The sequence below is a fragment of the Austrofundulus limnaeus genome, unplaced genomic scaffold (genome assembly GCF_001266775.1).
Source record: "Austrofundulus limnaeus strain Quisiro unplaced genomic scaffold, Austrofundulus_limnaeus-1.0 Scaffold6, whole genome shotgun sequence".
Taxonomy (NCBI): domain Eukaryota; kingdom Metazoa; phylum Chordata; class Actinopteri; order Cyprinodontiformes; family Rivulidae; genus Austrofundulus; species Austrofundulus limnaeus.
In genome coordinates this window covers 58,156-69,283 of record NW_013952408.1, presented here as the reverse complement: position 1 = coordinate 69,283, position 11,128 = coordinate 58,156, and the positions used below count along the sequence as shown (strand labels likewise).

The following is an 11,128-nucleotide window of genomic DNA, read 5'->3' as shown; positions in this document are numbered from 1 at the left end:
GGACAGGTGTACCTAATAAAGTGGCCGGTGAGTGTATATATATATATATGATTTTTTTTTCTTTTTAAGAGCCTGATGGATCCTGTGCCACAGTTTATACCTGGTCATCTGGTCTGTCCCCTGACCAATATGATGTTTGTTGATCCTGTGAGAACAGTGTATGGCACAGTGTACGAGCGCAAGGCCATCGAAGAACACCTCAGACAGTGAGTCACTGCTGCTGCAGCACTTGCTGACTTTACACAGCTGCTGTAAAGAAGCATTTGCTCATAATTTTTGCACGTATTGCTGTTTACAATTTGTGGATTTCCACTTTGTGTTTTTCAGACACCAATATGATCCCATGGCTGGTCCAGGGCACGAACTTGAAATGAGTGACATAACATCTGATAGGAACATGAAGAAAATGGTAACAGACTTCAGATCCCAGCAAATTCAGTGAATCTGTGAAGAGAAACTTTGATTTCCAGCTTCCAAACTTCCTTTTAGGTCAGAATTATGGTAGGTAGCTGGGGCAAACTCAAATGCAAAAATGTTGTTTTGAAACCAATTGCTGGTTTGTAAACCTTTTTTAAACTAGTCTTTATGGCATTATTATCCTTAAAGTTAGCTAAAAAAATCTTAGTTTGTGTTGTAACTTTTGAAAGTATGTTTAAGTGCTTTTCATCTCATACTGTTGAAAATGTTTACAGTGTGATATGGTTGCCATGCCATGTTTGGCATTTTGCTTTTATAGGGTTTTGATTTGTTTCTCGCCATCCATTTTTGGTCTTTGCACATTTTTAGTTGTTGAAAGTTGTCATTTAGTTATGGAACTTTATATTGTCACTTTTGTGATTTCAAAATAAAGTTTGAAGGATTAAAAAACGACTGTGGCTGAACTGTTTGAAGTTTTAATGTTTTGATACACGTGTGGATTATTAGATGTTTTTATCAAGAGTCTTTATAATGCAATTAACAAACAGAAAAGCACAATACGGCAATTTGAAATGCATTCAAACACATTTGAGCATATTTTATAGAGCTATTCAGCGTTTTATTTACAAAATAACATTTGATCATGTCAAAATACTTATTCAAATCTAATTCTTAGAGAAATTCTACTAGAAAAAACATTGTAGTTTATCATAATAGATTACTGACTTGTTTTTTCATCTATGAATAATCTAGTAATTATCAAAATCACCCAAAGAGTCAAAACTTTGACACCCAAAGTTATTTTAACGCACAATTTAACAGCCAATCATCTCTGTCCAATCAGTTTACGTCACTAAAGTTACAGGAAGTAAACTAACCTTAATGTCAAACTAAAAGTTAGACGGAACAAAAAGTGATTTTAGCCATTCATTTACCTATGTGTAATTTATTAATTTGATTTTAGATTTTTTGCCAAAGCAGACAATGTGATTTTATGTTTGCTCACCGTTTGTTTCACCGAAAATGTAACGCACTCATACAACAACGCTTTTACTCTGAAAGATCTCACCGGAAGTATTTAGAAGTTTAGTTGAAGGCTGCCGACTCTGCAAATCTGAGTTGAAGCAGGACAAAGAGCAGGTGAGTGCTAATTTGGCCAAAAAGCTTGTACTGCGTGTGTTTGTTGACGTTACGTTTGTTGTGAGTTTGCTAAAAAGCTGCTTTAATAAAGTAACTGAAACTGTTCGTTCGCCTATAACCGAAGTGTACTAAATTATTTATAGCATTTTAAGAAGAGAAGGTGCATAAAATCTGATATTTAACACATTTGTGGACAAAGTCCTTATGCTTTTACAGAATTAACCCTGTTAATTCAAATTATATATGAATTTAAGAAAAGCTGATAAGTGTCTATTGAAATTATTAGAAAATACATTAAATTATCTTTAGGTTTTAAATCTCTCGTTTTCAGTCAAACTAGCTGTTTCCTCAAACTTGTGCCATTTGCAGAGTTAGCCTGTCTTTCTTGCTGGACCTGTTTTGCTCTTTCACCGACTTAAATCACAGTGGTTTAATAGTTTTAAATCTTTTTTTTGTTTGTTTTCACAAAAGGGTGAATAATTGTTTTCAGAAATGACAAGGGCCCAACACCTACAGATTTAATATCTGTTCGTTTTTACTGCAAATAAGTAGTTAGAAGTAAGTCATCCATTAACATAAGTTTAAGTAATCTTTTAAAAAGATTGCACACAGTTGTTGTTTTTTTTTTACAGTTTCAAATGTTTAAACGAGATTTAGGCAGATACTAGAAAAGCTTGCACGTTTTTAAGCAGTGACGTCTTCATTTGTGACTGAAGCAAAAGTGGTTTGGTGTGTTTTTTTTTTTTTTTTTTATCTCATCACTCCGGGTTGCAAGGACACACCTAGAGTTCTGCAAGTCAGAGAAATATGTGAGTCTCTGGTGTATCTACACTCTCCCAAACCAGTTTCTTTACAAACTTAGGATGTCAAGTTAGGAAAAAACAAAATTCTAAATGGCAATAAAAAGATGTGGTTCATTTGTAGGTGTAAAAATGAATCTTCAGTTAAATAACAAGTTTCCCAAGAAAACCATCTGAAGACCTTCTGAAAGCCTGGAGAACTACTCATCAAGACCAACATCAAGAAAAAAAATAGGGCATCTTGCAAGCAAGAATATAAAAATGTCAGGGGTAGTTTAGTACAGTGTTTCCCAAAGTTGGGGTCGGGACCCAAAGTGGGGTCCCGAAACATCAAGGTGGGGTCCTGAAAAGATTTTCTGAATTAATTACATTTTTGCCTTAGTTGTTACAAATGAATGAGGTTAGTATATTTAAAATNAACAGCTTGTACACAAATATAAATACTTATTTATACTTATTTTGTGTTTTTGTAATAATTATAGAGAAAATATTACATCAGCAATTATTTTATTATTCTTTAAATTGATTTCTGGAGATTATCCAAGGTGCTTCATGACCCATATATGGGTCATGAAGCACCTTGGATAATCTCCAGAAATCAATTTAAAGAATAATAAAATAATTGCTGATGTAATATTTTCTCTATAATTATTACAAAAACACAAAATAAGTATAAATAAGTATTTATATTTGTGTACAAGCTGTTTAGAGATTGTCAAAAAGCCTGCGTTTTTAGGGTTATTAACGACGTTTGTGTACTCAGACCAGTAATATTTGGGGTCACAAAGTTTTTCCATGGATATTTTGTGGGTCAGAAGATAAAAAGTTTGGGAACCACTGGTTTAGCACACTACTGTAGAACAATCCATCGTAGCCTACCTGCCCTTATTCCCTGCTACAATGCAAAACAAAGAAAATGGAACTAAATTAAACTTGTAAATATCACGGTAACAAAAATCATTCATTCTTAAATAAATAAAAACGCCCTTTCTTTGACAGACATGTGGTGGGTGTTGTGGCTTCTCGCCGCAGTTCTCGCTCTCTTCTGCATCGTGGATGTGTGGTACTTCGTGCGGGCCGCCGTGGTGATCCTGCGGGCCTGGTTTCAGCCTCCAGTCTGGGACGTCACGGCAGAGCAGGTCCTGACGGGTCGGGTCACCCCACACGACATCGACATGTGCCACATGAATAACGCTCGATACCTGCGCGAGTGCGACTTCGCCCGCTTCTCCCTCTACACGCGGAACGGCGTGTTCAAGGCGACGCGGGCCCTCGGGGCCAACATGGTCGTCGGCGCCACCACCATTCGTTACCGCAGGGCTCTGTGTATAGGAGAAGGCTACGAGCTGCGCAGTCGGATCGTAACGTGGGACGACAAGGCCTTTTTCCTGGAGCAGAGATTTGTGTCGACGAAAGACGGGCTGGTGTGCGCCGTCATGTACTGTAAGCAGAGTGTGATACGCAACAGCCCGGACAAGATCTTGCAGCACCTGTGCAAAAGGAAGGTAAGAAAGAATGTTGCTGGTAACTTTCAGACTAAACATTGGAACTGACTGCCTCTGAAAGATGGTGAGCTTGTTGTTTTTTACAACCTGCAGGTGGAAAGACCCGAGTTTCCAGAGGACCTGCAGCACTGGGTCAACTTCATCTCTGCCAGCAGCCAGGCCCTCAGAGCTGAGAGTGGTCTGGAGGAGAAGAACAAATAAAGAATCAAATGGACAGCTGTTAGTGCTAACCTTTTTATAACCCTGACAGTTCACCCATCCAAGAGTCATATGTGGAGCGAGACATCTCTGCTCCGTTAAATGACTGTTGCACATCTGTGCCTACATTTTGCACTGAGGGAAATAAGCTTCAATTATTTACAGAGGAATCACTGAAATAACTCTGTTTAGTTCTTTGAGAGTTGAAAGTGTTTATAAATGATCTTTAATGGAAAAGTCATTTGACTACATAATTTGTATCATCTTTTAACAATAAAATAATGAGTTTAGTTTGAAGGTTTTACAAATACAATAAAAATCCATGCTTTCCTAACTGTATGTTTTTATGGTGAGAAATTGGGATGTTTACTTAGAAATATAAGTCACTATGCAGTGTCCTAAAGAATGTAGCGATGAAGAGACTTCTGTGTTTAATGCACAAAAGAAAAATCAAAATGCTACAATAAATCAACGTGATTTTACAGATTGAAAGAATACACAGGCGACTGAGGCTAACCTATGCAATTTAATGATCAATTTATTTCACAGAGAAACATTAAAACTAACTGGGATCTGCTGCAGTTTTATTAGATTAGTTGTCTTTCTTTTTTTAGGTTGAACTAGCAAACAGATTTGTCAATCTGAACCAATTCCGTTTTAATGTACAGTAGCCCAATATTATTTTTATTTCTTCTAAATGTATGAATTTTAAGGGTTTGTTTATACATTTTGGAAAGTATTAAAAAGGTTTTTGTATTTTCGTTCATACAAAAAATACAGGTGGACACTGAATAAAAATGTTGAAAAACAAACTTTTAAATTCCTCAGTTTGGGTTATCTAGAACAAAAACATTGTTTTAAAAACTTCTGCACCAGATTTATTTAAAAAAATACCATTATATTCCACACTTCATAGCCTCAACAAATGAGACATAAGGTAAAACTTGAACCTATGCCAACAAGTCAGCCAATCAGTCTGCGTTACGTCATTAACCAGGAAGTCATGTCTATTGAACCGGCCGGCTTCTTGAAGTTGCATCTCTTCTCATGTTAGCGCTTTCTACGGAACGCACAGTGAGTTACACAGTAATACAGTGATGCTTGTGTCCGCTTTATAGCTGGTACTTGAAATTCGACGTTAAGAAACCGAACCGTGACGACTTCCGCATCAGAATTTGTCCGCTCTCCCTCCAAGGCCATCGGCTTCCTGCAGCTAGCGGCTAAGCTAACAGAGCTCGCTGTCGGCTCATTTGAACAGTGCAGCGTTAGCTCTGCAGTCCTGTCAAGGTTGCATAGCCTCTGTGACTTGGCTGCCTCCGTGTTTTCAGTCAGGAGAGCTGACATCTTTTCATGTGCATCTGCATAGAAACAGATACAATCAAGAAAAAAAAAAAGGAAATCCATTTTTTTTAAATTCCATTCAAATCCATTCTTTACCAAATTTCCCTCTGGGATCAATAAAGTATTTTTAAATTTGAAAAAAAGAAAAAAAAAAGAAAAGAAACAGATTCAATCAGTTCGTGTGTGGTTATGAATTTAGAAAACAAACTATTTTTAAATTGCAATTTTTTTCATTACACAGCTGTAAAAACTAAGTAGAGATATTGTTAAAATATATGTAATTATTGACATTTGATGCACCTCTTTTGCTTCTTTAATTTGACATTTGATCTGTTCCAGAGAGATGTTGCTGCTGGTGCTGTTTGCACTCCTCCTGCTCTTCTGCAACCTGGATGTGTGGTACTTCCTTCGGGGCGCCCTGGTGTTCATCGAGACATGGTTTCAGCCCAGATTAGAGGATATACTCGCAGAGCAAATCTTTGACGGCATAGTCCTCACTCACGATTTAGACTACTTGGGGCACATGAACAACTCTCGGTATCTGAGGGAGTGTGACTTTGCTCGCTTCCACCACTACATGAGAAACGGGCTGTTCTTGACCTCTCGCAAGTTAGGAGCCAAACTGGTCGTAGGTGCCTCTACCATCCGTTACCGCCGCTCTCTGGCCTTCAGGGAGCTGTTTGAGATCCGCACCAAAGTGCTTGGCTGGGATGAGAAGGCCTTTTACTTGGAGCAGCGCTTCGTGTCCAAGAGAGATGGTTTTGTGTCTGCGGTCATGCTCTGTAGGCAGAACGTGGTGGGCAGCAGCCCAGAAAGGATTATTGAATTTATCTGCAAAAAGAAGGTAACATTTTGCTTTCATTAAAAAAAAAAGTTTAATATGTCATAGATGATTGCGATTATGTTACTAACAATGTGTCAAATTATGCTTTAATTTGCAGATCGAGTGCCCAGAGTTTTCAGAGGAGCTCAAACACTGGATCAGCTTCATTTCAGCCAGCAGCCAGGCGCTGAGAGCAGAGAGCGGACTGGAGCATAAGAGCAAGTGAAGTCACACCGAGACCACCTTGTATTATGTGTGTAGACACATATCATAGCATTGCACAAACGTATACATTCTGCATACCCACAGACATAAACAAGTGAGTTTTAGCTGACTTCTAGTATCCCAGATTTGGGTTAATCGGTTCTGCTGTGTATTTTTGTATGATGTGAAGTTCTGAAATAATGACAGCTACATCTGAAAACTTGAACTGTATGAAAATCGTTCGCTTGAAAAGAAAGTGAACCCGGTACATAGTTTTACCCTCGCAACCTACAAAGTAGTTGATGGATTTTAGATTTATTCATTTTTCCTCATTTAGGAAAATAATCTGTTCAGTTTAGCATGTGGTTCAAAAGTTAATCTTTTACTGACACCAGTGCATGTTTTAAAACAATCAAAATATTTTTCAGGCCTGTTTCTTGTAGTTTAGATGGAGAGAAATAACTTTTATGAAAAACAGAAAACCGTATACTGTATGTATTGAAATACTTGAATGCATATAAAGAGCATGAACTGACAGATGTTTTATCCCATGGTGGGTATTTTGAACAGGTTAATTCCTGTTAATCTGAAAGGGAATACTCTATATATCCTGCACTTTATTGTTCTTTTATAGTTTTAAAAAGTCATTTAAGTGGACAGCCTCTTAATTGGATCTGCATGTGATTACTGAGAGAATGTTTTAGTTTTGATCGGCAGGTATAATAAATGAAGGCTAACATGAGGTTGCTGGCAACTTTTAAAAAACCTGCAACGCACACTGGAACCTGAACGCTTGAGTGGTCTTATTGACAACAATTTGAGATGTGTTACCCGTTCATCCATGTATCAGAGCTTTTTGTTGTGACCAAAGTAATGTATTGCTCTTTGCGAGTATTAGACTTTTTAAAAAATGTGTCCTATCTGTATATTTATTGTCATTGCTCTCTCTAAAAAAATATCCTAACATATACTGAAGTTTCACTTTATGAATTGTATTTTTACTTTCCACTTATCATTCTTTAATTTATTGAAACAGACTTATTAAACAATTGTGTTTAATTATATCATTGCATTTTAAATAAAAAAAAACAGCTCTGGAAATTGTGAAGTACTGAGTTTACTGTGGTTCTTAACATGTATTAATTGCCCAAATATGCTATTGGAGCTACTTTTCAAGAAGAAAAAATAAATAATCCAGGGTAAAGCGTAGTTTGACCAAACATTGTCTTGAAATAACTGGCTTCACAAACAAAACTAAGATTCAGATTTAAGTCAATAACATAAAAATGAATATTCTGGACCTGTTTTTCTGTGGATATGTAAATGTTCTCACTGAAAGTTATCCGTATGTATGCAAAATGTGCCAAATTGGGTAACACCAACTTCAAAAGGGTGTAACTTCAGAATACTTTAAAAACATCAACAGCTCTAGCCAGTGTATTTCGACACGCAGGGGGATCCTGTTTTATACTCAGATTTCCTGTCAAAATGACAAATACAGTAGTAGATGCATGAACAATAACGTTCATTTTCCCAAAAAATGTTCTACAAATTTAGTTTGTAAAAAAAGATTTATGTTCTTTAAAAAAAAAAGTAAAACTAGAAACACTGACCCAGTGAACTGTATATTTTCTATTTCACTTTTTCAACCCAGGTGTCCGGTTGTGTTGATTCACATTTTTCCATCATGCCATTTATTGTAAGTCTCTCTGCGTCACAAAACAAGGCCTTGTCACACATGGAGCACTTCACTGCTCTCTTTGAATGGCACAGCCGACATTTCTGGTGGTCACTAGTCCTGTCGTTGCCGATGAAGACCAATCGGTGCTGCTGATCTTGTGGCCAAGATGGCTCCTGTGGTCGCCTGGTGGTGCCTGTTGATGAGCCCAAAAGCATCAGCTGCTCTGTGAGGGTCTCCCTGAATGCCTTCTGGGTCATCGGCACTTGTCCTTTTGTTCTGCACAGCTCTTTGTGCAGGACGAAGGCATTCACGATGGCAATGTCAACAAAGTGGTAACAAATAGAGAACAAATCAAATTTAAAGGGATCCCTGATTAGTTGTAACATCAGACTTTGTTTGATAAACACTTATTTTAACTGTAAAATAAAGACTGTAAAAATACTGTAGACTGTTTAGTTTTGTAATTGTTTAAAAATATATTTTAACACAGACGGAGCCATTTTATTTACAAGCAAAGCAGTCTGGGTAAATGATGACGTGGATAGGTCCTTGGTGCGAGCGAGCTATATCCACCCTGAAGGTTAATCTTGGACAATATCTGACGATCGACTCTTAAATGAAACCAGAGAGCGTTGACAGAGAGAACAACAGAGCTGCTTCATGGAAGAAGAACCCCAGCTTAGCCCGTTAGCCTTCGCGCTAGTGCCAACGCTATATTGCCTTATATGAATTAGCTTGGTGCTAGCTCCACAAACTAACAAGCTAAACTGAGGTCCTCCATCCATATTTTCAGTTACAGGCGGAGTCATTTCTACCTCCTCTTTGCCAATGCTTTCTGGTTTCATTTAAAAGAGCCACTCATCAAATATTGTCCAAGGTTAACCTTCAGGGTGGATATAGCTCGCTAGCAGCCTCGCAGCGAGGAACTATCCAAGTCATCATTAACCCAGAATGCTTTGCATGTAAATAAAATGGCCCCATCCATGTAACATATTTTTAAACTTTTAGTTTAAAAACGATAAGAAATGAACATCCTACAGTATTTTTAGTCTTTGTTTTACAGTTAAAATATACGTTTATTAAATAAAGTCTAATGTTACAACTAATCATGGATCCCTTTAAGGGGCATAAATCCAGTCAAATCTAATGCACGATACATGCAGATTATAATCTTTTATAGCAGGAGGAAGAGGAACTGACACAGTTGTAAGAGTCCAGTTGCCACTGTCGTCCCTCGCCTTTTTCCTGACCGTTTCTTCTCCATGGGCCTTGTGGATGGTGGAACAGAGGAAGACATCTTTAGTATCTCGCCACTGCACAAAAACAACAGAACCTGTGCGAATCTAACGGATGCTGCCACGGGGAGACTTTGTGTCCAAGGCGTTCACGCTTGTCATGGGCAACCCTGCTGCGTTTGTCCTGATGGTCCCGCAAGCCCAGATTCTCCGTTTCAGAAGATCACGGAATAGAGCTGGACTGGCGTAAAAGTTATCCACAAACAACTTGTAGCCAGTGCCTAGGACCTTGGTGTCCATCAGTCTCATGACACTGGCACCCTCGGTCTTGCCCTGACACAAAAAAGTCCCATGTATACCCATTGCTGGAATCAACTAAAATGAAAAGCTTGAAGCCCGAGCGAACAGATTTGTTTTTCATGTACTGCTTGACAGACAAACAAGTCTTTGAGGCAACCACCCTCTCACTGATGGAGATCTCCTGGCCTGGGTGGTAGTTTTGACAGCAAGCTTCTCTTATGTCTTGGTATGCTGGCTTTAGCTTTCCTAGACAGTCAAATGCTGGTGTCCCTCTTTGGGCTTCATTTGCAACATCACCTTTTGCACTACTCAGGCGAAGAGCCTGGAGGATCTTGGACCATTTTTCTCTGAACATTACCTGCCGTAGGAATGGCAAACCGTACAAGTCACCCCCTCACCAGTAATCAGGCATAGAAGTACATTTGACAAAGCCCATGTAGATCAATACAGAAAGAAAAGAAAACATGTCCGGCAGGGTTATGATCATCCAAGGATTGGCAGGTGAAGAGAGCAGTGTACTCTGCCATATTCATTTGTGTTTTTTAATATTGTCAGTAATAATGTGTTGGTAAAAAAAACAGCTGGAAAAGACTGACAGCACTGTATGCAGATGATATGATGACCTGTGATCCTGGTGCTCGTAAGGGACAAAAAGTGGGCTGGGGTGGCATTATGTCCGGTTCGTCAACACCACACCATCTCTCCACATCTGGAGTTGGCGTTTGAGTTCTGCCACTGCTGCCTCGCCTTCTTCTGCTTCCTCTCGTCTTCTTGGCATTTGCTCCTCTCCTCATGGGGGTTGGTTTCTCTTCAACTTTGGAATCACTGAATCACTCCGCTTTGTTTAGTAAGATTTCACGCCAGGTCTGATTCAACTGGCCTAAATTTATATAAAAAAATCAGGGTTTCATTCCTATTGTATGTACTGTATATATGCACCTGCTTCAGATGTTATCATCCATTAAATTGACATTATTAGTCATTATCAGTCCCATAGAATGGCTTCAGAATGTCCCGACTGTGGCTCCTAGTGGGTTCTCCATCCCATAGAATGGACTGATATGTTTTACCCAACGTGCCCACAGATAAATAACAGAAATAAAAGAAAAGACAATGGATAACAGAAATGTATATATTTATTCACGTCATTTGTTAGTATTTGCGTTGAAATGCAATGCCTGCCTTAATGCGTAAATAAAAATATGTTTTATCAGCTTACTCAAAAGCAGCTTCTTCCTACACCGAATCATCATCGCTTGTTTCATCAAACGCATCCTTGGTCTGAAAAGTCCACTGACCAGCTCCAAAATTTCTGCGGTGTCGTTTGTTCCCTTTCATTTTCTTGTTGCCATCTTTTACGATAGACAAACACAATTTACTCACATACTCACAAAGTCTTACTCACAGGACAAAGGGAGGGAGAGCAGAACAAGCCTGTAGCATCATGATGAGCCACAGGTGGAGGAGGGCGGGTTGCACACCGT

The 11,128-nt window shown here is 38.6% G+C and overlaps 3 protein-coding genes across 3 annotated transcripts in view; all 3 read left to right on the top strand.

Moving 5' to 3' along the window:
• LOC106532823 (uncharacterized) overlaps positions 1-832 on the top strand; it is a 13,800-nt gene extending 12,968 nt beyond the window's left edge. Inside the window, exons 25-26 of the mRNA XM_014028981.1 lie at positions 70-206; positions 328-832. Of these exons, the coding sequence (XP_013884435.1) occupies positions 70-206; positions 328-442 (252 nt within the window). The 3' untranslated portion in view covers positions 443-832. The remainder of the gene's footprint in view (positions 1-69; positions 207-327) is intronic.
• Positions 833-1,494: 662 nt separating this feature from the next.
• On the top strand, positions 1,495-4,394 carry LOC106532808 (protein THEM6). The gene is made up of 3 exons (XM_014028958.1): positions 1,495-1,557; positions 3,357-3,862; positions 3,956-4,394. Exons 2-3 carry the CDS (start codon positions 3,359-3,361, stop codon positions 4,061-4,063), a joined length of 612 nt encoding a protein of 203 aa, XP_013884412.1. The 5' UTR covers positions 1,495-1,557; positions 3,357-3,358; the 3' UTR covers positions 4,064-4,394.
• A 449-nt stretch (positions 4,395-4,843) lies between these two features.
• On the top strand, positions 4,844-7,536 carry LOC106532813 (protein THEM6). Its single transcript, XM_014028972.1, has 3 exons — positions 4,844-5,134; positions 5,741-6,245; positions 6,343-7,536. Exons 2-3 carry the CDS (start codon positions 5,745-5,747, stop codon positions 6,448-6,450), a joined length of 609 nt encoding a protein of 202 aa, XP_013884426.1. The 5' UTR covers positions 4,844-5,134; positions 5,741-5,744; the 3' UTR covers positions 6,451-7,536.
• The last annotated feature ends 3,592 nt before the right edge of the window (positions 7,537-11,128 follow it).